Below are 27,763 nucleotides of genomic sequence, written 5' to 3' on the forward strand. Positions count from 1 at the left end.
GCTGATTATATCTGTATTTTTACAGAACTGGTAAGATATAGATATAGAAAGCTTGGCATCAGCTGATTAAAAGTGAATTGCTCATGTTCGCGGCACCAACATCTGTACGCACCTAAAGAATGGGTCATGTAATGTTACCTAAAACGTCACCTAACGTTACTCACCTTAGTCAAAATAAGAATGAAAAAATAAAATGAAATAGTAATTACACAATTTTTGATTACTAACATGATAAGAAGAGGCGAAATGAAAAAAATGTGCAAAATCTAATAAATTTAGTCTGTACAAATTTACTTGAGACTTGGAGGAATATGCAGCGCAGAGAAATGGAGGGAGATCAGCCAATTACAGTGATTGATAGAGTCATAGGTAGAAGCGCAGTTGCCAATTTGTCAGTCGTCTGACCGCTTTCAGACAGGAAACTTCGCATGTGTAACATGAGCACATGAACAGTCACTAGAAGTTGGAGAATGCTGGCCGGTTCAGGACGGCAACATCGCGCCTCTGTATCCCTCCCACTGTATGCTTTCTCTTCTGCGCATGTCCATCCCAAGTCTGAAGTAATTCTGTATAGATTATAGTTTCTATAGTGAGGTCCACGTTATAATGGCAGTGGAGGAAGATAGGAGAACAACGTTGCCGATCCTCACTGTCTTGTCAATACCTTCTATAGACGGTAGCTGAAACAGGTTTATAAATATGTAATAGTAATTGTTCATTCTCGTTCAAAATAATAAATTAGATTTTATTAAGCAAGAAATTATGTTTTTTAATAATTTTCTTATGAATCTTGATTATTAAAATGAAATATTTTGTTAATTAATTAGTAATTCTACATTGTTGAGGGCAGATCTGACAACAGAGCAAAGCGAGAGAGAGATAGCGCTATCTGCTTTGTTGAATGATAGACAAGGATGGCAATACCTCACTATATTCAATCGACCCATTGTTTATAATATACTCTTCGATATACAAAAAACAGTTGGGATGAATTTTACTCAATTTCATAATGTTGGTTCTTATTTTTTACAGAGGGTGCCATAGAATTGCCGGATTCTTCAACAGCACCAAGTTGGCCCGAGTAAGTTGAATCCTTCAACTACATTCTCAGTTGAATCTTTCAACTACATTCTAAGTTGAATCTTTGAGCTACATTCTAAGTTGAATCGCTAAGGTGCAATTCAAGTTGCAAATTAGCCGCGCGGCTCTTCACTGAGGAATTGCAATTTGAAGGTTCAGTTTCCGAGCTCGGGATTCAGCTAAGTTCTAGACTTTAAACAGCTGGAGTCAGAAAATTGGCTTACTAAAACGGGGCATAGTCGCAGTGAATAGTTGCAGAAAAATAAATCTTTATCTTCTCATTTCTACAATTCATTGGAAACGTTCCACCTTGACGAAATGAAACATTCCTAAATAATAGAGCTCGGAAACCGGCCCTTAAAGATACTAGTAGATAGTATGATGAGAGAGCTAGAGCACTTATGGATCGGCTGATATACTTTTTTTCAAAGCATTAAAATTAACTCATTTTTACTAATTTTCGATAAAATTCATTACATTCTAAGATAAAATATCATTTTTCTAATGAATTATTCATAAATAACTCGAAATTTCATAATCAAAAATAAGTCAAAAAAATACTGTTAAGTATCGGAAAAAATTTTTGGATCGACTTATTTTTCAACAAAAATTGGAAAATATCATTATATTAAATAAATCAAGAAAATTGAATTTTACTTGGAGACTAAAAGTCTTCATTTAGAAATTAGAAATTAGAAATTAGAATTAGAATTAGAATATTTTGTTTTTTTTATAAAAAAAACAAAATATGATTATATTTTCTAATTTATTTCATAAATGGAGACTAAAAGTCTCCAATTTATTTTTTATTTTTTATTAGAATTTTTAATTTTAAAAAATTATGAAATTTCTCTCATTTCTAATATAGGATATTTATCATCATCTTCTAAACCTAATAAAACTAATTTTATTTTAAGTTGATTAAATTCTTTAATAGATTTTTCATCAAACATTTCTAAATACTTTTTTGGTAAATATGTTATAAATTCTTCTAATTCAACTGACATGAAACATCCATTTTTTGTTTTGATTTTTTTAATATTTAAAATTTCATATTCTTTATTAATTTCTAACTCTTTTATTTTTTTAGTTATCTTAATTTTTCCATAATTATTGAATTGTTTTATTAATGAAGACATTTTTATATTTCTATTTATATGGAAAAAATTTTAAGATATTTTATATTTTTATAAATCATTATATTGATACTTGAATCTATTATAATATTCATTATTTATTGAAGATTTATGTTTGAAAAGTTCAGTCCATCTATCTGTATCAAGAATAATTTTATCATTTCCATTTTGTAAAACTATTTCAGTTTTTTCTCTAACTCCTTTTATAAAAACTTGAAATGATTCTGTTAAATTGAATGTTTTAATTTGTTCCATTTATTAAAAAATTTATTTAATAAAAAACATACATCCATTATCTTAAAAATTATGAAGTAATTTTTCAAGATGATGGATGTATTTTTCTTATTAAATAAATGGATGAGCTTATTCATTGTCAAAAATGTAAAAAGAAAACTAAAAATAAGAATTCAGAAATAGTTCAAACTAGTTATGGATTATATAGAATAGCAGCTAAATGTTTGGTATGTAAAACTAATAAAAGTAAATTCATAAAATCACCAGTAACTAAAGAAATTATTGAAAATAATTTAACTAAGGAAGAAGAAAAAATTGAAGCTATTGAAATACATAAACCAGTTATGAACAAATTTGAAAGAAGAAAAATTTTAACATTAGGAATTGATAATTTATGGGCTATAGATCTTATGATATTTGATAAGTATCATGAACAAAATGATGGATATAAATATACTTTGAATGTTAAAGATACATTTTCAAAATTTGTATGGGTTCAACCATTAAAAAAGAAGAATGGATTAGAAGTAACTAAAGCATTTGTAAAAATTCTCAAAAATACCAAAAAAGTCAATCATAAGTCTCCAAATCTTATACATTCTGATAAAGGTCTTGAATTTAAAAATAAAGAATTTAATCAATTATTAGAAAAATATAAAATAAAATTATATCATACTGAAAATGAAGAAAAAAGTGCAATAATTGAAAGATTTAATAGAACATTAAATAATAAATTGAAAATTATTTTTGAAATAAATAAAAATTTTAGATGGATTGATGAATTACAAAAAATTATTGAAAAATATAATAATACTAAACATAGTACTATAAAAATGAATCCTATAGATGTAGATGAGAATAAGGAGAATATATTATTGAATACTGTTTATAATTTCAAAACTTCAAATAATATTATTAAACCAAAATTTGAAATAGATGATAGAGCTAGAATTCAATCATTTAAAAATCATTTGAGAATAAATATAAAAATAATTGGACTAGAGAAATTTTTATCATTACTAAAATTATCTATACAGATCCTATAACATATAAATTGAAAGATTTAAATAATGAAGATATAATTGGTAGTTTTTATGAAGATGAATTGAAGAAAACATTATTATAATTTTTTTATATATAAATGGAAAATGAAAATCATATATGTTCAAGATGTAAAATGAATAAAACTCATGATAATTTTTATAAAAGTAAAACTTGTAAAAATAATATATCAAGTTGGTGTAAAGAATGTGATATTAAAAAAGTTAGAAATTACTATTATAAAAATAAAGATAAAATTTTAGAAAAAGTTAGATGTGATGTATGTGATAAATTCATTACTAAAACATATATGAAAAAACATCAAGAATGGAAAGTCATATTTCAAATCTAAAAAAATAATTTAAGTTTTATTTAAAAGTGAATTTATATGTTCAATTTTGGATTCAAAATCTTTTAATTTATCATTTATTTCATTTTTAAGATTATTATATGTATCTTGATTTCTATCTATACTAATTTTATCAAGTTTTTCAAATAAGATATGAATAGCTTTATTAAGTTTTTCATCTAAATTTTTCATAAAATTTTTAAAATAATCCATTGTTAAAAACTCTTCATTAAGTTTTTCATCTATATTTTTTATAGAATTTTTTAAATAATCCAATGTTATAGACTCTTTCATTATATTATCAATTTTATGTTTACATTCTTTTATAATATTTTGTAATTCATCAATTTCAAATTTTTGTTCTGATTTTATATCATCACCAAATTGATTGAATATCAATGAATGATAAGAAACCATATTTATTATTAGAAATTTTTTGTGAAATTATTTTTAAATTACATCCTTCTGAAAATAATTTCAAAGCATATAAACAAAGATGTCCACATATTGGTGGATCATAATCATTTCGTATTTCATCTGTTGAAATAAAAATTTTATTATTCAATAAATATTTTTGTAATTCTAATGGTGGATTAGCATTTCCATAACTATCAAAATAAAGTACATTATTATTTTTTTTCATATAACAAGTCCAATGTGTTCCTGTAGAAAACATACTATCTAAATTAATAATTCCACATTCTATATTACATGGTTCATTCATAGGAATATTATCATGCATGAAAATTCCTTTAAAATATTTTAATTTTCTTGAATAATTTTCTAAATCACTAATAGATAATGGAGTTATTTTTTGTTTTTTTTTTTGAGTAAATCAGAATATATTGAATCAATTTTTTTATTTATAAAAGATTTAAGTCCTTTACCTGTTTGATCATTTTTAATAATATCATCAAGTTCTCTATCTATGAGATCATGTAACCAAGGAACAAGTTTTTCTTTAATTAGAGGAGCTAAATCATTTCATAAATAAGGTGTTACAGTTTTAACCAATGGAATATTATTTTCAGCTTTTGTTATTAAATCATTCAATAATCCACTACCAAATTGATTATATAATAATGTTAATCGTAAACCTTTTTTATTTTTCAAAGCTTTATTTAAATTTTTATATTGTACATTAGTTAATAAAATTTCATTTTCACCTGATGATAATTGATCATATTTTAATCCTATTGTTATAGTTTTATGTTTCTTTTGTGCTATTCTAAAATTATTTTTTTGTCTTTCTGATAAATTGACTTTATGTTTTATTAAATCCATTTATTATAAAAAAAATTTAATCAAATTAATACTATTTCTATTAATATCATATAGAAGTGCATTTCAGAAAAAACAATAACATATGCAATTGTACCATTATTAGCATTTGGAGCTGTTACAGGATTTGAAAAATCAAGTTCTATTAATATATCACTTTTTATTTGTCCTAAATTTGTAGGGTGTAAATGTGTATCAATTACAACAATAGGATATTTGTTTATAAAATCATCATAATTTAAATATACTTAATCATCTCTAAACATTACTCTTCTAAAGTTCTGATACATATCATATAAAATAGCTGTTTTTTTATTAGTAAAATCAAAATTTTCTAATTCATAAGGATAACTTTCACCATTAATTTTTACAATAGCATTTTTCAATTGAACATTATCAAAAGTTGAAGGATCTTTCTTTTGATCATTTAATTTATCAGTTTGTGAACATATGATTATAAATTTTGGATTATAGATATTTCTAAGTGAAGTTGTAATATCAAAACTAAATGTTGATCCAAATACACCTTTTTTATCTATACACTGCCATTGGAAGTAATCATATTTCAATTATTTGTCATCACTTATTGATTTTAATTTATTTATTATTTGAATTTTAGCTATATTAGAGAATTCAACTATTGGTACTCTTAAATTAAATGTTTCAATTATAATCTTACCTTCTTGTGGTTCAATTGCTCCTTGTGTTGTATCTTTCCATCTAAAGATAGCATCATGATCTTCAGCTCTAGTGAATATTATTTCAAAACCACCTTTATACATTGGATATCTTAGATGATCAAAAAATCCTGAACCTAATTGTCCTAATGTACATAGAACTTCAAATTTTCCACCATTAAATTTTAAAATGAATCCAGTATTATTTAATGTTTGTTTATGCCCATTATTATAACTTATTAATCCTTTTATAGTAGTAGTTATTCCTGGAAAATCAATGAAATCTATTAAAGTATTATGTTTTCTAAGTTCAATTCGTGAGAATAAAAATGGTAAAAAATTATCAATCAATTTAATTGTTGAATTATCTTCATAATCACCTCCTCCAGCTTTATTAATTAATTCACCAGTTACATGAATTTGGAATTTTGAATTATAAAAACAATCACCATTATCAACTTTAAAAATAGTATAATTATTTGGTGAGTTGAAATTTAATTCACTAACAGGATTTATAGTCCTATATTCGCTTTTGATTATATCATCAAAGAATTCTTCAAAAACTTTATTCATTTATTATAAAAAAAATTTAGGATATTTCATTTTTTAAGTCCTAAATAAATAATATTATTTACATCAGGATTTACTATTAAATTATTATTTTGATCAGTAATTGAAATTACTATTTCTTGAATCTTATGTAATTTTTTTTTCAATGGAACAAATATTTTTTGATTTGGTTGAATTGAAATTTTAGATCCACAAACTGTATTATGAAAAAATTGATATAGTAACTCTTTCTCATTATGTTTATGTGAATGATTTTCATGATTACTAAGACTCTTCTCTACTAAATTACAATGTATTTCAATTACATCAACTGATCTTAAATTTTGAATTTTTTCATTATAGAATGTATCACGATAAATCATATCATTTTTTGTTAATCCTAATAAATTTTTCATTGATTCTGAAAATCCAAATAGATAATGAGATGTAATAAATTGAATTTTATTATCATCTCTACTAATAATAACATTATAATCTTCATTTTCCATATGAATATTTATGAGGGTTTGTCTTCTTTCTAAAGTATAGTAATTTTTTGGAAAATTAATAGTTTTATAATCTTTTTCTTTCTTTTCTTTATGATATATTTGACCATCTTCTCTTAAATTATAAATATTGTTATCAGAATAAAATCCTAATAATGTTAATTTATAATTATCTTCTTCATTGATATATATTGGATGCTCCAGATGCAATCTCAATTTAGAATTTGAATCACTTATGATCATATTGGAATAATTATAAGAACATCATGATAAAAACTTATTCTCCATTTCAAAATAATGATCCAAAAAGTAGAAAACCAAAATCAAGTAAAGGTAGAAAATGGAAATTAGTTAAAACTATTTGGGAAGAACTTATTAATCAGAAAGGATCTGGAGTATTAGAATTTAATCATCAACCAATTGAATATAGATATGTTAATAATTTAAATGAATTAATTAAAAGATTAAATCATATTTCAGCACAAGAAAATGCTGGTAATAATAGTTTTCATAATGAAAAAATGTCTTTAGTTAAATTTATGAATGATAGACTTACAGAAATAATTGATACACCAAATAGTACTAAATATTTAATTAGATGTATGTCTTTATTACCTGAAAATGTTATAGGATCTGGTTTAGTTAATGATTTTATAAATAATTGACCTTTTGAGTTACATTATCCAGGTGCAAATTTCTGTGGTCCAGGAACAAAACTTAAAGAAAGATTAGGAAGAGGTGATAAAGGGATTAATCCAACTGATGAATTTTGTAAGGAACATGATATATTTTATTCAAATAATAGAACTCCAGAACAAAGATGGATAGCTGATAAAAAATTAGAAGACCAAGCTTTAAATCGTTTATTTTCAAAAGATGCTACTTTAAATGAAAGAGCTATGGATTTAATTATTGCTCCTACAATGTGGGCTAAAAGAAAATTAGGATTTGGTTTAAATAGCTCTTCATTAATATATTCCGATGAATGAAATATCAAATTTTTTGAAAAAAATCATTTTATTAAAAAATTATTTTTTAAAAATTTATTCCTCCAAATTTTTTTCAAAAATTATTTATTATTTTATATTTTTATGACCCCATGGTAAAGTATTTATTTTATCTTTTAATATGTATCTTTTTTCATCTTTTGAACTTAAAGCTAATTTATTCAAACTTATTGTGTATAATTCATGTTTATAACTTCTAATACAATTCATTTCTCTATACTCTTCTTTATCTTCAAATAAACATTTCTTAAAATTTTCCATTTTTATGCATCTATTTTTAGTATTTTCATCTAATTCATCTAATTTTATATTTTTATTCATTAATAAACATTTTTTAATACCTTTACATTTTACTTCATTTTTATTATTTGAAAACATATAACTATAGCATTTAGATCTTAATCCACAAAACTCTTCTAAAGGTATACCATTCAATTCATCTTTAAATTTTCCAATTAATTTCTTATTTTCATCATTATAACATTCATGATTCTTATCATAATCACTTGTATCAAATTCTTTTTGATCATTTTTTATTATTTCATAAGGATCTTTACTCATTTCTAAAAAGAAACTATCTATATCCATGTATAATAAATTAGCATCTGGATCATATTTTTTAATTTTATCATAATAAAATTGATACATTAATAGTTTAGATAAATCTAAAACTGAAAATCCAATATAATTGGTTTATCAAATTTAACCTTCTGTTTATGAAAATGTGTAGCAATACAATCATCATCAATATTTTGAATCCTTTAAATTAGATTTTTTAGAAAATTTGTATGACGATTCTTCATCACCTAATTTTATTTCTGATCTATTTCTTACATTCTCCATCGTCTTTCCAATACACTGTTACACATAAGTTTATGAAAGTCCTTTTCAAAATCACTTTTACTTTTAGCTCTCATATTTGTATTAAAATTTATATATTCTTCCATATAATTACTTTGTTTAAATTCTATAACTCTATTAATATTTTCTAAAATCATACCTTTCTCTAAATAATATTTCAAATTTCTAATGTGAACAACATAATTATTTTTATCATAAAGAGTTGTGCATAATCTTTTTTTATAATGTTCAGGAGCTAGAGGTAAATCTTTATGATTATTATGCAATTTTTCTGGATATTTTAAATCTACTTCAAAAATATATCCAACATCATCATCATTTTCATCATAATTTTCAATTATATCTTCCCATTCATCTAAATTTCTGATATCTGAATTCATAAATTGTAAATCTTTATATGGTAATTCTTGTGATAAGACCCAACCATATGAATTGTTTGCATTGATATAGAATAAATAATTTTGTTTTTTATTTGGATTATAATTTTTTATATATTTATTATTTGCTTTAGAATATCTAGTTATACATTGTGAAATACCATCTCTAATTCATTTTTCAATCATTAAATACATGTTATAATCATGTATTAAATCTAGTTCTATTTTTGTAAGTTTTAACATTGCATCCCATGCTAATGATGGAGCTGTTAGATAATGAGCAGGATCTAATTTATAATTATTCATACAACAATCTCTAAAATTTTCAAATATATCAGCTAATAATAATACATCTTGTATATTATATAAATCAGAATAATTTCCTAAATTTTTATTTTTTAATTTATTCCATACAATTTTATAATGTAAATAATCTTTTGTATTTATTCCTTCATGATTTAAACAACTATAAAACTTATCTTGTTCTAAAATTTTATTATATTCTAATTTTTCAAAATCATCAATAAACTCATATGGAAATATTCCTTTACCACTCAAAATATTAAAAATTTGATCTCCATCATTATCTTCTCTTTTAATAATCTCATTTAAAACTTTTCCATTTTTTATAAAATTATTTATATGTTTACAATCTTCTTTTTTTAGTGATTTTGCTAATTTTTCAATTGATGAAGCCATAAATCTGAATGTATCAACAAATGAAAATTTTATATTTCTTCTTGGTTTATTATCTCCACCAAATTCATAACAATATCCTGATTTGACTGAATAATTAATATATTTTTCATCAGTATTAGCTATAAGATCTACCTTTTTATATTTTTTAGATAACTCTCTTATATATAAATGAGTATCATATCCACTCATATTATGACAATAAATAGGTATAGTTTGTGGAAGTTTAAAATTCAAATTACAAATTGAATGAGCTGCACCTATATACTTTCCACTTAAATGGCAGTGATCTCTTACTTTTACATAATTTATATCATCATTAAAAGGTTTTTCACAAAAAATATGACAAATTTTAGTTTTTTGAAATTTTATCTCTTCATATTTAGTTAATTCCATTGGAATTTGATTTTCAGAATTATATTTGTATGCTATTTTTTTAGCAATTTTTTCTAAATTTTCAAATAAATATTCTGGATTTTTTTCTAATTCATCTTCATTTTTAGCTCTATAACAAATTGGTTTATAAAATATATTTTTTGCTCTATTAACTAATAAATTGTTAAACAATATGGAATATGTTTTTGAATTTTAGTTGTAGAAGAATTATTTGGATTATTTTTACAATGATCAATTTTTTGTAATATACTTTCAAAATCTAAATAAATTACAAATGGATGTTCAATTTTTTTATTATAATTTTCAAAATAAACTGTTGATCCTTCTTTTGGCATAATAGGTTTAACTGCTTTAAAGTTTTTACAAATTTCTAAATGTTCATCCAATTTATATTCTGAATGAAAATGTGATAAACATCTTCTACAAACAAAAATATTACCATTATGGTTTGATATTTGTTTACTTACTAATCTACTCATATCAGTTATTAGACAATAATGAGAATTGTTATCTTTTTTAAAATATAATAAATTAACTTCTAATTCAGAATCATGAATTTCAGAAATTTGTAATGGTATTATGTTTTCATTATTAGTATCAATTGTATAAATATTGATTGAAATTCTAGGATGATCATTATATTTTTTAAAAGTCCTTTTTTCAAATAGTTTAATATCTTTTAATGATAATGGAAATTCTAATTCACTAAAAATATCATCATATATATATTTTTCATATTGTTTAGTTCTATGTGGATCTTCTGATTTATTCTCATTGAAAATATCTATTGCACATCTAATTGAATAAATAAAACAATAATTATCTTTATTTTTAAAATTAATACATGCTTTTTTATTTTTTATTTTTTCTGGTAAATCAATATATGATCCTGCATTTAATGAATTGTTTTTATTTAATTTTAAAATTAATTTATCACAACTAACTAATGACCATCCAGATCCTGCATTAGGTTGATGTTGTGATTCTCTTGAAATAGTTTTCTCAAATTGTTTATCAATAAATTCATTTATATCTAAAATATGATCTGTTATTACTGGAAAAAATTTTATGATTTTTTGAATTGTATTATCTGTTGGAGAATTTCTTTCATAAGTGCAACCTAGATTCAATTGACCTTTCATACTTTTATGAGTTTTAAATTTTTCTTCAATTATTGATGTTAAATCTTTTCTACAAATTTCTAAATAATTTTTAATATTATTACTTTCAGGAGAAACTTTAAGTGTATATTTATTGAATAAATCATTCTTAGAATTTATATTTTTAATATCCACTATATAATTATTCGATGATTCATTATATTTTTAGCTAATTCTTTTATCAAATATTCCTTTGATTGATTATTTGTTTTAATATTATTTTCTTCAGCTAATTTTTTAATATATTTTATATTTCTTAACCTTAAAGTTTTGGATATTTTTTAATTTTTCCCAATCTATTAATTGGTTGTTCTCTACTTAAATTATTTAAATTATTAACATCATATTTCTTTCCGATATCTTTAAGTTTTTCAAAATTTAATATTTGATAATTATCTTCATTGATTTTAAAATCCTCTTTAATTTTTAATAATGCTTTTTCATTTAATCTATCATAATCATGAATATGATTCATTTCAGCCCATTTCTTTAATTCTAAGAATTTTTTATATTTTATAGATGAATTAACTTGATGCTTTTTAGATTTAAAATGTATATTAAAATTAGAATTATTTGTAAAATTAACATCACAAATTTTACAATAGATTTTATTTCGATCACTCATGATTTTCAATTACTATTTATAAGAGAAAAATTTAAGGTATTTGAAAAAATTATTCTGTTATAATTTCTTGATAAATATTCTTTAAAAATGATAAATCTTGAGAATATTATTTGAATAATGTAAATTAATTTGCTACTTCAATTTTTAAGATGATGGATGTATGTTTTTTTATTAAATAAATTTTTTAATAAATGGAACAAATTAAAACATTCAATTTAATGATTTATAAAAATATAAAATATCTTAAAAATTTTTCCATATAAATAGAAATATAAAAATGTCTTCATTAATAAAACAATTCAATAATTATGGAAAAATTAAGATAACTAAAAAATAAAAGAGTGAGAAATTAATAAAGAATATGAAATTTTAAATATTAGAAAAATCAAAACAAAAAATGGATGTCTCATGTCAGTTGAATTGGAAGAATTTATAACATATTTACCAAAAAAGTATTTAGAAATGTTTGATGAAAATCTATTAAAGAATTAAATAAAATTAAAATAAAATTAGTTTTATTAGGTTTAGATGATGATAAATATCCTATATTAGAAATGAGAGAATTTTCATAATTTTTTAAAATTTAAAATTCTAAGAAAAAATTAAAAAAAAAAATTAAAAATTAATTTCTAATTTCTAATTTCTAAATGGAGACTTTTAGTCTCCAAGTAAAATTCAATTTTCTTGATCTATTTAATAAATTAAATTGAATGATATTTTCCAATTTTTGTTGAAAAATAAGTCAATCCAAAAAATTTTTCTGATACTTAACAGTGATTTTTTTGTCTTATTTTTGATTATGAAATTTTGAGTTATTTATGAATAATTCATTGAAAAAATGATATTTTCTCTTAGAATGTAATGAATTTTATCGAAAATTAGTAAAAATGAGTTAATTTTAATGCTTTGAAAAAAAGCATATCAGCCAATCCATAAGTGCTCTAGCTCTCTCATCATACTATCTACTGATACTAATCTATAATGAAATTGAGGTAAAATGGCGTCTTATCAACCGAATCAGGCAATCAAATATTCACTTAGTTTTGTAGGAATGGCCACCTAATATCTGTGGCTGGATGCACATAAGATAGAAGTCCGTTTTAGCACTTTTCCAGTAGAGCAAAAAGTGTTGCATCCAAGTATGACTCGATGCATTTACTAGTATTGAAATAGAAGTAATTGTACTACTTGATTGATTATTTGAAACCTTTAACATTTTTTGTCAAAATTGTTGCTTTATTTTACTAGTATTTTGATTAAATTAATAATTCTGACAAAGTTTTCTATCCCTAACACTGACTTCCATCTTTAGATTATGATTTTCTGTGACACTGAAGATGGAAGTCCAAAAAAAAACTCTCACTCTTTATTAACATTTTTTTTTATTGAAATCAGAACAAACATGACATAAGAAAATTTTTAGGTAGAATTACTGAGAAAAAATATTAGTATAATTATGTATATTTATATTCATTCTTTGCTAATTGGCACAGTCTTCTTCAGGAATATCCAAGGTTGGATATTCATCTACATCTGCGGTTGATGGTAGATTTTTATAAAACACATGAGCTGATGGATCAACCCATTTCAATAGTGTTTGGAGGTCTCTGTACTTAGGAACACTGATCGGCTTCAAATCTGTCCTGATTGGTGACATTTTTGGGAATTGAAGTTGTTGTCTTCTCTTTCTCCTTAAGTCTACCTTTTTGAATTCATTATCTTTGAAAGAATTTTTATAAAATAAGCACCCAATCTCATCTTTTCTCACTTGAATACATGACATCTTTGAAATCAGAACTGGTTCATTGTCCACGTTTTTTTTTCTTACTACAAAAGGAGATTGGCTGCCTGTATGAAGATTCGAAAAATCGAGGAAATCCTCCAAATTCATTTCGTGTACACAAAAAGGATTTGAATCTTTACAGAATGAAATGAAAACAGCCCAGTCTCGTGGTGTGTGTATTTTCATTGTTGGAGTCAGTTTGATTTTTCTCTCAATGATTGAATGAATGTTGTCGACCTCCATATGTGTATGACCTCGTAGTAAATATTTGTGAGTAATGGTTCTTAGGTGTGGAAAGTTATGGAGGAGATATGAGTATGAATTCACGATGATAAAATTACGATTTTGACCAGCACAATTATCTGACCAGATAACCAATTCTTCAGTCTGTGGATTCAAGTTTTCTTCAGCCCAGTGTAATAAGCATGATGCCATTTCTTGGCCACCCCTTCCTGCAATTGTCTCATTCCAAATCATGCAGTGAGACTTATTGTTAGTGACATCATGTATTGTGAAGTTGAGTGTCCACAATTTTCTGTGATAGAACGCTTGACTATTGGTAAGACATGGTGTAGCAAGGCATTTTTGCAAATCTACTGTCAACACTATTTTCTTAGACTCAGGGGTCTGAGATGATAATTTATCACTTTTTTTCAAGCTATAACGGAAGTCAGCTTCTTCATGATGGTCTTCAAGAGATTTCTTCAAAGTTTCTTTCTCGTTTGCCTCATCAGAAGATCTTATTTGTAGTTCTAGACTGTCGCAGGTGTCACATGTGTCAACATATGGCTTATGGAAACCAAGGTTGTATTCATAATCGAAGATCTGGCGATACATAGACTCAGATGAAAATTTGACATTTTGTTCTTGACATAGGGTTTTGTATAATCTATACATTTTTGCCACATTCAACTCCGGACCTAAATATTTTTTCTCTGTGCAAGATCTTGAATAATGACTCTGGTAGCATGGGAAACTTTCAATGTGACTTCTTATTCTGTATTTCTCTTCTTCTGATAATTTATTGTAACCACCTGACCTTCTGCTCTGCATAATGATTCCACCATCATTTGAAGTTTTCTGCAATTGAATGCTTTGAACGAATTTCTCTGTAACTGATAAAGTATTTTTGAACATAACTTTACACACAGGAACATTACAACCATTAATAACAAAAAAATATTCATATGAGAATTTTCTTCTACCTTCTTGATTATTATTTCTTGGCCTGTTTCTCTGTAAACCCTTTTGTACTATACACATAGCAATGAATTGTTTTTTATGTTCCCATGACATTTCAGTTGACCAGAATTTTTTATGAATTTTCAATCTGTCATCTTCTGAAATCTGTAAATTACATTTCATTCTGCAGTTGCACGGAGGTCCAAGCTTCTTCTCACTTACTGTCTTCCCTGACCTGCTCTTATATTCTTTACCATTAAGTCTCTTCTTTTTTGAAATATTTTTTTTCCACAAATCTGGTCGTGCTTTACGTTTTCTTGTTTTTTGTGTTACACTCTCAGTTGATTCAGTATTAAGACTCTGATCAGAGCCTCTTTCAATATTCACAGTGGCTGAATCATCTTCCATTTCATTAGATGATCTAGGTAGATAAGAATCATCATTGGAGTAGCACAATGGAACGGTGCTCACATTAACATTGTTCTCTGTAGATGGAATGTCAATTGGAATGTCTACTTCATGTATAATGGAGTTATCACAATGCTTTTCAAAAATAACAGCAGATCCAATTTCTTCTTCACCAACAATAAAGGCCGCATCTTCCATTTCATTAGAAGATCTAGGTAGATTAGAATCATCGTTGGAGTAGCACAATGGAACGGCGCTCACATTAACATTGTTCTCTGTAGATGGAATGTCAATTGGAATGTCTACTTCATGTATAATGGAGTTATCACAATGCTTTTCAAAAATAACAGCAGATCCAATTTCTTTTTCACCAACAATAAAGGACGCACCGTTTTCTGAGCTACCATTCTCAAAATAAAATATGCCATCTTCTAGCACAGTTCCTGAGGGATAATGTTCATTCTTAAGAAGCGATTCAATAAGAAAATTATCATCAATATCAGAATGATTTTCCTCATTACTTCCAGTAGTAATATTAGTAGTATTATTCCCAAGATGTGATTCCATTAGCAATGGATCTTCAATATTTGCTACATCTTGATTAGTACTCCCAGTAGCAACCACAACATAACTATCAGAAGAACTCACATTGTTAGTATGATGTTCTGCTTCCACCGCTTCCTTTGTTTTACTATGCTTCAATAATGAAGACAGAGAGATTCCATCATCTGAAACAGAAATTGAGAAAAAAATATTACTACTATCGTATTGAATAATTGGAAACATGACATCAGTTCACATGAAAATAATATTATGTAATTTCTTGACTGACTTTCAATTGGTCAGGAAGCAAGGAGTTTCATCAGAACACTCTCATATAAGTAAGATGATTTTGTGAATATGTTACATTAGAAATCAGACCCTTCATTTGCAATGAATTATGGAATAAAGCCTAGCTAAAACAACAGAATTATGGAAATTCCGTGGTAGTAATGGAAAGAAGATACCAAAACTTTTGTGATCACTTTCATGTTAATCACTAATGATTAATTTACCAATAAAAACTCAAGCATATCTCAAATTAAGTTATTTCATTCCCCTTGGATAATCAACCACCGAAAACTAAACATCAAATTAACAATGAATTGATATGTGATGGATAATTATAAAAATTAATACAAATTTTACTATGTTTGGGCCTACATCTAATGAAAAATTGAGGTTAGGCCTAAATCTCCAAATGACTTCTATTCAAGAAAGGTTTGTGGAACAAAATGTATGTATTACAATGTCTCTTACCTTCAATTTTATCGTGAAGTTCTTTCTTCTTAATTGCATTTAGTTTTCTACAATTCTGGATAATTTTTTCTGTTCTTGATGAAAACATTGTCATGTAAAGACACAGAAACTGCACGCAATAAACCTGGTTCCAGAAGATGGGTGTCCAGTGCCACGGCCTCTGAAATATATCTTCTCTGGACATCCATCTTTTGAAATCACTTGTCAGCTGATTTATGATGAATAATTCTATAGTCTGATTTTTACTCTTATGTTGGCAAATGAAGGAGGCTCCTTTTTCCTTTTATATTATCCTTGAAAAATTTCCAAAAACCTTGTATACGTCGAAGCGCAATTAAAAAAGGAACATATCTGTCAAAATTCATGAAAATCTATACCGCGTTTCGCCGTAAATGCGCAACATTTAAACATTAAAACATTAAGAGAAATGCCAAACCGTCGACTTGAATCTTAGACCTCACTTCACTCGGTCAATAAAAGGAAAAAGGAGCCTCCTTCATACGCCAATATTAGAGTAAAAATCAGACTATAGAATTATTCATCATAAATCAGCTGTCCAGTGGACTATAATACTACCCGCTCAAAGACATCGAACATCTTGAAAATGTATCTTTCCATCAACGTTGTAGACAGTTGCAGCCAGACCTGTTAACAGCGCTCACACTCACGGTACGATAGGACAGAAAGCTCTATGTTTATTTAGGATTCTTTCTAGACATTTTAAATTGATAAGTTATTTATTAATTTATGACAAAACAACAGGTCAATGTAACTTACTGAGCGGGAGGTCTACTGTTCATAGAACTACTTGTTCATATGGCCCATTGTAGGCTATATTTCATACCAGTGGCGCCATTTCACTTTCACCAAACTGCGTGGTGAAGGGGGGGGGCAAAAACCAAGAGGTAAGAGGGTGGTGAAGGAATACCCCCAAAGGATAGAGGGTCCTAGGTTTTTCCCCATTAATGTTACATTCGAAGATATTATTATATACTTCATTTTTTTCAGTTTTATACAAATTTGGTTGAAGTATCAATACAAACATATTTACAACATTAGTTGATAAATCATGAAATATTTATTAAAAATATAGGCCTACAGAGAGACTCTAAAGTAGGACTACACTGAAACAAGTTACACTGAATGGAAAAAAGTTACATTTTTCTTCTACAATGACAATTTCAACAATTTTATTGAGGATCATATTCTAATTGGAGAATAACTTCCAGTTAGAAAGCTAAAGAAACATTAAGCTGTCCCCATAACTCTCACCAACTCTTTACATACATTTTTGATTGTCTGATAGTGCCCTTTCTTTCGCTTTCACTGTGGCATCTTGCAACTTGTTAATTCTCACGTTGAAATCTATGCAATAACTTACTTATTGTGACCTGATCAATAATTATTTTACCCATTCTATATTTAAGCTTCAACTATACCACAGAGAAGAATATATTCTTTATTACTCCGTACCCATTTTTTCAAGGCAGTTCTGCTATAGTGAGGTCCACGTTATAACTTAATGGCAGTGAAGAATGATAGAAGAGAAACGTTGCCAAGTCTCTTCATTTTGCCAATGACTGTACACAGCTGTTACTCAATTCATCCCATTAAATTTAATCTTATAATAATTATCATTTCCTTGATAAAATAATCAATTGAATGTTAAATTACTTAATGAAGAAAATATTTTTTTCCATAATTTGATTCAAAAATTTGCTTTCATAACTGAGATGAGATTCTCATTCTTATACAAAACTGCAATGGCGGCTAATTTAAAAAGATGTGATACAACAATCTGAATTTCAAAACAACAGAAAGTAATTTATTTGGTAGGCATTCTATTCCAATTTCTTTTAAAAATAATAGAAAAATAGTAATCCTATTTGAAAATAAGTAATTTCAATGGATTAATTCTGAAATAACTTTTCAATATTATTGATACCGGTAGGAGTAGGTCTAACCCAAAGTTAATAGACAGACGTCTATAATATGTCTACTAACGTTGGGTCTAACCTACTTGTGTAGGCTAACTGAAGCATGGATGAAGTCTGGGATGGTTAGTTATCAGCTTTTAAAATGTCATTTCAGGTATTCCAATTTGTGTTTTTCATACGGTAATGTTTAATAGTTATTTGTGCAACTAGTGCGCAAAGTTACAGTTTGCTGCACCGAAAGAAACGTTTACGCCAGAGCCGTAGGAGAGGACGAAATGGCTTCTTGAGTGCAGCAGAGGAACTTTGCACACGTATTTCACATTAAATTTTTCCTACAGTCACCATTGAATATGAAAAGTGAATAATTATGGGTAAAATGATGGCTGAAATCCATCAAATGTTTGTCTGTATAGTTTTGTTATTAATAACAACTTTGATTTATTTTGAACTTGATAATCCAATTGAAAATTAAAATTAATAATCAATAATTTATTCAAATTAAAAATTGAATTAATCCAATCAATTTGAAAATTCGAATAATTTTGTGTGAATCTTAATTTCTAAATAATTTTTAAACCAATCAATTCATGAATGAAAAAAATATTATTTGAAATAATGAATAATTAATAATATTAAAAATGTATAATTTAATTAGTTCTCATTTTTATTTATTTGAAAATCAGAAAAAATATAGATAGAACAAATTCGCATTCAAAATATACGTCAACAATGTCAACAGCTAATTGGGATGGCTGCAAGATAATACGCAAAGTAATACTTCACGCACCGGAGCAGATAAGCAATTCTTTGCGTTCTGTAATCAGTGCAGGAATGTTCACTTTTCAAGGTACCTAACTGTAGGAAAATATTATTTCATTGTTTCAAAAATACATGTTAAATCAATTATATGACTTGTGTACTCAAGTATTTTGATAGAATGAAGAAAAAAATTGTGACTGATAATGAATTGTTTACATTAATTTGTACATTCACTGTCAAAAGTGAAAATAAAATATTCTGGCAAATAGCAAATAGACAACATTGCAAAGGGAGAGAAGATAGTGCTATATGTTTTGTTGTATGATAGATAGAAAAGGACAGCAACAGTATTGTCAATCGTACACTGCCATTATAATGTGGACCTCTCTATACATTGTTGATACTGTAGAAGGAATCATACTACTGTTTGAAAATAGTATATTCCGCACCTAGGGCCGAAAATTAGACTTTTCCGGCTCGAAAGCGGTTTTCAAGTCCGAGGCCGTAGTCCGAGGACTAGTGAAGATTGAGAGCTGGAAAAACATTTTTGATCATGGTGCGAACGCTATTTTTCGCCACACACAAAAATAAACAATATTATATTTATGAGAATAGTTGTTTACTAAGCACTTCCGAATGCAGAAGTGGAAGGATGGTGATAGCTCTAGCAAATCTGAATATCTATAAATTGTCCAAGTATTTTTATTTTCCATTCTGATTTGTCCAAGTAACCTAAAAGATTATGTTCAATTATGTGGGACGTTGAGTTTATACTTTTTTATTCTTTCAAATGACAATAAGATGATATTATTATAAATGTTTTAATTATTGAATAATAAACACAAATAATGAAAAAATTTGATCAGCTGTTTTTTTGATCACCTTTCTTAGTTCCATGTTAGCGGCTGGAAAGGATACTCAAAACCTGTTCTGACGTCAGACGAGAGTCGTCTGTAAACAATGTCTTCCAGATCTACGTAGGGACTGGAAAACAGCTGCTTTCTGTGCAGTGTGGCAAAAAAGTATTAAATCAGTATGAGATACTAAGGATTCGTGTAGATGGACACGTATTTTCAATATTTATCTGATCCTTGGGGGGGGGCTGCCCCCCGAAATGGCGCCCTGTACTCTAATGATTGTTTTGTACAATTTTTGACAATAAATTCAATCCTTTGAATCTGATTTTTTCAAGATGGCGCTTGGTTGAGGTGAACGTTGAAGATGTATTCTGGAGAATTGGACATTTTAGTGGGAAAAAGCAACCAGGTCTAAAGGAGGTGACTTATAATATGATGTCGATCACGAGCTTTGATGAATATAATTACAAGATACAACCGTACATATTTCCTGCTAGTAGGAAATTCTATAATGTTCTTCTAGGAGCTCGTCCGGTTACAACAGTTGGAACTTCCACGGATATTGTTGTGTGAGTACCGTCCAATGCCCGGTTCACACGACAACGATATTTGCGCAAACCTGCCAGGTTTGCGCTAAGTTTGCGTCGTGTAGACGGGAGATCGTTGTAAATTTCTGAGGTTTGAAGTTTTGTGGTTTCTTCGATCAATCTCAGCCAGGTTTGCGTCAATTTTTCTAGAAAATGATTATGTCCCATCTATCCATCAAAACCTAAATCGCTTTAAAATGAAGATAGAGAATTCGCTATTCCAGATTCGGATTCTGCACCCTCAAATTAAATATGTGCGAGGTCAATTCTCAAAAATACTCAAAAACAAGGAAAATGTTCTAATGGATAATAGTATTATCTTATTTACTCTATAGTAATCTAATAGATATAGTTATTCACTCTCCACTTGATAAGCAGTATTTTTGATTATTGTTATTGATGAGGAGGAGAAGTGGGAGGAGGAGGAGGAGAAGGAGAAGGTGGAGGAGTTGAGGAGGAGGAAGAGTAGGGTGAGGAAGAGATGGAGGAGGAGTAGGTTGAGGAGAAGGAGGAGTAGGTGGGTGAGGATGAGGATCAGTAGGAGGAGAGTTGGAGGGGTTGAGGAGGTGGAGGATGAGGTCGTGGTGGAGGAGTAGGAGGGAGAGAAGGAGGAGGAGGTGGGGGAATAGGGTGAGGAGGAGGTGGAGGGTTGGATGGTTGAGGAGGTGGTGGAGGGTTGAGGAGGAGGAGGAGGTTTGAGGAGGTGGAGAAGGAAGAGGATGAGGAGGGTTGAAGAGGAGGAGTGTTGTGGGATTGAGGAGGTGGAGGAGGAAGTCTTGAAGGAGGAGGAGGAGGCTTGAGTTACTATTCATCTCAAGTTCATAAACACTTCAAAGACTTCGTATAGAATTTATATGGTTTAGTTTATTTATGGTTTAGTTAATAATACAGGTCTGTGTTAAAGTTGGTGTTGTGTGAACAGTGGTTTGAGCAAACTTGGCTTTGAGTCAAGTTTGCGCAAATATTGTTGTCGTGTAGACCCGGCAAATTCCGATTAGTGTGAAACGATGATTCGGTTTGAATTCGGTACCGAATAGCAACCACATAGCACCGAACGCCCCCTCGACACGAATAGGTTTTATCATATTCGAATTCGTTGCTAGGGAAACAGGAAAAAACAAAGTCTTTTACACAGGCTTGCCTTTTTTGTTTTTATTTTGAACTGATATCGTTATTTTCTGTTTCAAAATTTTCCAAGTCAAAATCATATGGTCAATTCATTTTTGTTAGTTAACAGGAACATTTTTTACTCAATGAATAGTTTGCTAAAAAAATATGAAATATATAAATCAAAACACAGGGAGAAATTTTTTTATCCACGAATATTACATGATTCCATCAATGGAGAGAAGAGATTAAGTTTATATACCATGTGTTAAAACAAGGAACAAATTTTCAATTTGAAAAAATAATTTCTCTGAACATCCAAAATCAACATAATCAAAAAGAAACTGTTCAAATAATTCACAATTTTCAATCAACTTTGAAATTTTGTTGTTCAAGAAATAACATCTTACAATTTAACACCAGCTGTCATATTTAAATATACCAGCAAGAACTGTGAAAATCCAAACACAGCTATGTTTGAGAAGAAAATACCTATTTAGAACTGTACGAATTAAAACGTTACATGTATGAAAGCCTCATTCGTTTTCGGTAACGAAGCGAATGAAACCGAATGCGTGTGAAGCTAGCCCTACGCAAGTCAGGTAGCCTTACACACGAGGGGTTTTCTGCATTCTCATAATGGCAAGGAAAGTTGTGTGAGTGCGCCACACCAGATTTTTTAGTGTAAAAATATTGAATGATTCCCATGTGGACACGCCTGCATCAACTTACACTTGGGTTCAACTCCCACTTACGCGACTTAGGTCGAGAAGAGACTCGACTCTAGTCTATTGCATATTGTGTTTTCAAATGGTGACGTCGCGGAGACTAGAATCGACTGGTCTGAGTGTCACCATTTGAAAACACAATATGCTATCGACTAGAGTCGAGTCTCTTCTCGACCTAAGTCACGTAAGTGGGAGTTGAACCCCAGTGTCAGTTAATGCAGGCGTGCCCACATGGGAATCATTCAATATTTTTACACTAAAAAATCTGGTGTGGCGCACTCACACAACTTTCCTTGCCATTATGAAAATGCAGAAAACCCCTCGTGTGTATCCAGTGTTCACATGACAGCGATTTACGCTCGGTTGTCGCGCGGTTCACCAACCGAGCGGTTGCCAGGTATAGGGAAACACATGGTGCCGTACACATACATCGCTCGGTTTTAGTAGTCGCCGGCGAATCGCGGCGGTTGTAGTCTCCAACCGCTCGGTTGTCGCTCGGTTGCCGGGCGGCTAGTATATCGAGCAGGCATGAAAGCGTACACAATCATGTCTTCAGTCAAACAAGCGGTTTCGAGCAGAGCAGAGCAGTTCACATGGTGCACATTCTATTACAATTTCAGTTCAATTAAAATTTTCAGTTCAGTTAGTAAGTTTAAGACATCCCTTGCCCAGGTTGGGACATTGGAACAAATTTGAACGTTAATTCTGAAAAATCTAGAAGGAAAATTGAAATTGGGGCTTCAAGGTGGACGAGATTGATATTTTTAGAATCTATGTGCAAAATTTGGAGATCTAAATCATTCCCGTTTTTCCGGTATGTAATCCACAAGTTGACATGTTTTGATGCGAACAAACATAACCCTACTCTCTCTTATTATACAGGACGAGTCATATGTATGGGAACCCCTCAATAAGTTGGAGACTGTTGTAGATATAATACTGTAACTTTCAATAAAAGTTTTTGGTCAAATACTCTACCTTATGTTTTGATGCGAACAAACGAACAATCCTTCTCTCTCTTATTACATTCTTATATAGATACTTATTACATACTTATTATAGTTCAATCTCTCATCTTCCCACATCTAATGTATTGTAATTCTGTTCTTAACGATATGAAAGTCACTCTGAATGATAAACTGCAGCGTTGCCAAAATTATTGTCTACGTTTCGTCTACTCTCTCCAACGCCATGATCATAATCACCCCAGCCCACATTGCTAGTTCAACATTAAAGCTTCCCGATCAAAGGCTTTTTCGAATAGTCAAGCTTGTTAGAGATATATCAAAATACGGTAATCCGAACTATTTTGAAAATGATTTCAAATTCGTCTCTGAAGGAAGGAGGATAGATGCTTCACATATTATTATTATTATTGTCATTTGTTACGTGAAGCCACAAATCTGAGCAGAGCTCAAGTGGCATGTAACATGTCATGAACATTTTTCTATGCAAAGTGTATGCATCTGTATAAACTCAGAGTATGAAGGCACCACAACATTCCTCCATTGTATAGGGACACGCTTCTACAAGTACATTAGTAATTGAAGACAAGAAAAGCCTATGACTACTACATGACCGTATTCTTTCAGGTAGACAATTGAAGAGCTTCAGTCCCGAATAATATGGTCCTTTTTCCAAAAGTGTCAGTCTGTGAGCGGGGTACTGATATACAGCTGAACTCTTTGCTCTTGTGCTATAGCCATGGCAAACTACATTTCCTTCAAATCTCTCTGAATTTCTGAAGACAAAATTTACAGTCTCAAGGAAGTGCAATGCTGGGACCGTGAGAAACCTGTATTTTCTAAAAATGGGCCTACATGAATTAGATGGCCGCAAGCCCTCCAAAACACGAACAGCTTTCTTTTGCATCTTAAATATTTTATATAATTTTTTTTTACTATTCCCCCAAAAAAAGATGCTGTACCGTATTAGGGCTAAAAAATATCCATGATACACCTTCTGAGCTGTCTTTATAGTGGATGCAGTCCTCACAGTTCTCAGTGCAAAAAGTGCATGATAGAGCTGTTTTATAAGTTTTTCCAAGTGTTTATCCCATTTCATATTTTTTTGCAATTCCACTCCAAGGAAACTAGTCACTTCAACAGACAAGCACTCCTTCCCATTTGAAGCATTCAGGTTTGATGGTTCAGCATGATGTCCCGTCACGGCAAACCTGATATAGTTGGATTCAGTCATATTCAACTCCAATGCATTATGACCAAACCAATTGTTGAGTTGATGCATAGCCGTTTCAGCCCTAATCATAACTTCGCTATCATCCTTACCAGTAACCAGAACCGTTGTATTGTCAGCATATAAAATGAGCTTGCCATCTACATAATTTGGCAGGTCGTTTATAAATAAATTGAAAAGAGTCGGTCCAAGCACAGAGCCCTGTGGCACACCTTGCTTTACTCTTTCCCATGCTGAAAATACCAGTAAACTCCCATTACTTAATTTAACTGACTGATATCTATTTTCCAAATAGGACACGGAAAATTTTCCTGCACTACCAACAAATCCATAGAATCCAAGCTTATTCAACAACAGCTCATGGTCTACCATATCAAACACCCTGGATAAATCGCAGAAAAGCCCTAAAGCCTTCCGTGATCCATCCAGAGCATCCAACACATCTGATACAACTTCAAATATGGCAGACTTAGTTGACAATCCCCTCCTGGATCCAAATTGTTTGTTATAAAACATGTTATTCTCATCTACTAGAACCGAATATGACTTATTGTCATCTACATACTAGAACCGAAGAAAGTATTTTAAGGATACCCAATCATCGAACTACTATTTTCACAAAATCCTTTCTAGTTGGTGCCTGTCGAGCATGGAATTCACTTCCCGTTACTATCAGGTCCATTGAGAGCCGAGCGAGCTTCATCCTGACTTTAAGAAAGTATCTTTTGGAGCAAATGACTGAAACTGTCCAGCCCTAGAACGATCACATGACAACCATCCCCCACCCATCCCACAAATACAAACCTATAAACCTGTCATAGAATAAATTGTGTGTATATATATACACAATAGGTATAGAGGAGTTCATATATATAATATAAACTAATGTTATTTCCATTATCCACTGCATACTGCTGTATATTACTGAGAGTTGATTACCCTGATCCACTTTCAGCCAACTCCAATTTAATAATTAATGATTTGATCTTACTTACTTATATATTTATTTTACTTTATTAGTTTTCTGTTTCTTCTCTTGAATCTTCATATTAATTAAAACTTTTACAATATTTCCATTTATAAACATTCCTTAGTTCTATTGATGAGATTAACGTTTTGGTAGAGAGTTAGTGGGAAGGATATTTTTAATTTTCTTTCTGAAGAATGGACATTGATATATGTCCAAAGCAACGCCAATTTATGTAGATCCTTAACAATATAATTATCTATAGTTATTATATTACAAATTGCTTTTCCATAATATCATAATTATACAGTTCAATAATTATTTTTTTAGTCTATATTATGTAAATTCATCTATAATTTATTTTTATGTATTGTAAGCTATTGTATATAAGTGTATAATAAGACAGTATATATTGTAATCTACATAAATAAAGTACTCAATCAATTACATAGAAATTGGTTTTTCAATTTGTATGAGTCTAATAAATTATTGTTTTTTTTTCATTTGAAGCTGTTCACGGGACGATTCCACTAATTATAACTGGAATCCCTATTTCCGATTATATGAAATGCCTATGGTCACTAGTAATACATATTTTAAAAATATTCATTATTGTACATTTCTGGATAAAAAAAAGGAGGACTATTTTGTATGCAGGAGTACGAAATCGGTACGTAGGCTACTCTAATCTAAAAACACTCCATTCACCATTCACTACTACTTTTTAAATAAATAAAAATCTTGAAGCAACCTTTTATTTTTTTAAGTTTTCAAACAATGAGATTCTTATATTGTTTTTATTACTGGAATCTATAGTTAGATCCACGTTATAATGGCAGTGAAGACACAATTGGACTACTTTTTAAATAAATAAAAACAATATAAAATCTTGAAGCAACCTTTTATTTTTTCAAGTTTTCAAATAAAAAGATTCTTATATTGTTTTTATTACTCTAATCTATAGTGAGGTCCACGTTATAATGGCAGTGAAGAAAGATAGGAGAAAAACGTTGTCAAGTTTCTCCATTTTGCCACTGAGTGTACACAGCTGTTACTCAATCCATCCCATTAAATTTAATCTAATAATAATTATCATTCACTTGATAAAATAATCAATTTGATGTCAAATTAATCAAGAATATATATTTTCTCATAATTTGATTCTAAACTTTGCTTTCATAACTGAGATCAGATTTATAAGCCTGAAATGGCGGCTAATTTAAAAAGCTGTGAATCTGAATTTCAAAACAACTGAAATTAAGTTATTTGGTAGGTATTCTATTCCAATTTCTTTCAAAGATTATAGAAAAATAGAAATCCTTTTTAAAATAAGTAATTCCATTGGTAATAATTCTGAAATAACCTTTCAATTATTATTTATACCGGTACGAGTGTAGGTCTAACCTAAATGTGTAGCCTAACTGAAGCATGGATAAAGTCTAGGATGGTTAGCTATCAACTTTTAAAATGTCATTTCAGGTATTTTAATTTGTGTTTCTCATATAGTAATGTCTAAAAATTATTCAATTGTTCCAAAAATACATTTTTAATCAATTATACGAATTGTGTACTCAAGTATTTTGATAGAATGAAGAAAAAAAATGGCGGCTGAGAATTGTTTGTTTACTTTTGTACAGTCACTGTCAAAAGTGAAAATAAAATATTATGTCTAATTGACAACATTGCAAAGCGAGAGAGAGATAGCGCAATCTGTTTTGTTGTATGATAGGAAAGGACAGCAACAGTATTGTCAATCGTACACTGCCATTACAACGTGGACCTCACTACAGTATTCTGCAGCGTCATACACACTTTCCTTAAAATAATCACTCCTTCTAAAGGTGCGTACAGACTTTCGCTCTGCTCCGCAATCGAACGTCACTCGAGCAGATCGATTGATGATTGCAGGTGGAGCAAGAGTGCAACGCGAGAAGAGCGTGTAACAGAGGTCGAGCTTGGCAAGGTCGAACCAGTAGTT

General features: G+C 28.9%; 1 protein-coding gene across 1 annotated transcript in view; it reads left to right on the forward strand.

Moving 5' to 3' along the window:
* Positions 1–27,763, forward strand: part of LOC111054816 — a 198,198-nt gene that overhangs the window by 27,713 nt on the left and 142,722 nt on the right. The window contains exons 6-8 of the mRNA XM_039435763.1: positions 1,033–1,081; positions 20,536–20,769; positions 26,296–26,455. Coding sequence (XP_039291697.1) covers positions 1,033–1,081; positions 20,536–20,769; positions 26,296–26,455 — 443 coding nt within the window. The remainder of the gene's footprint in view (positions 1–1,032; positions 1,082–20,535; positions 20,770–26,295; positions 26,456–27,763) is intronic.

The sequence above is a fragment of the Nilaparvata lugens genome, chromosome 9, assembly GCF_014356525.2.
Source record: "Nilaparvata lugens isolate BPH chromosome 9, ASM1435652v1, whole genome shotgun sequence".
NCBI classification, from domain to species: domain Eukaryota; kingdom Metazoa; phylum Arthropoda; class Insecta; order Hemiptera; family Delphacidae; genus Nilaparvata; species Nilaparvata lugens.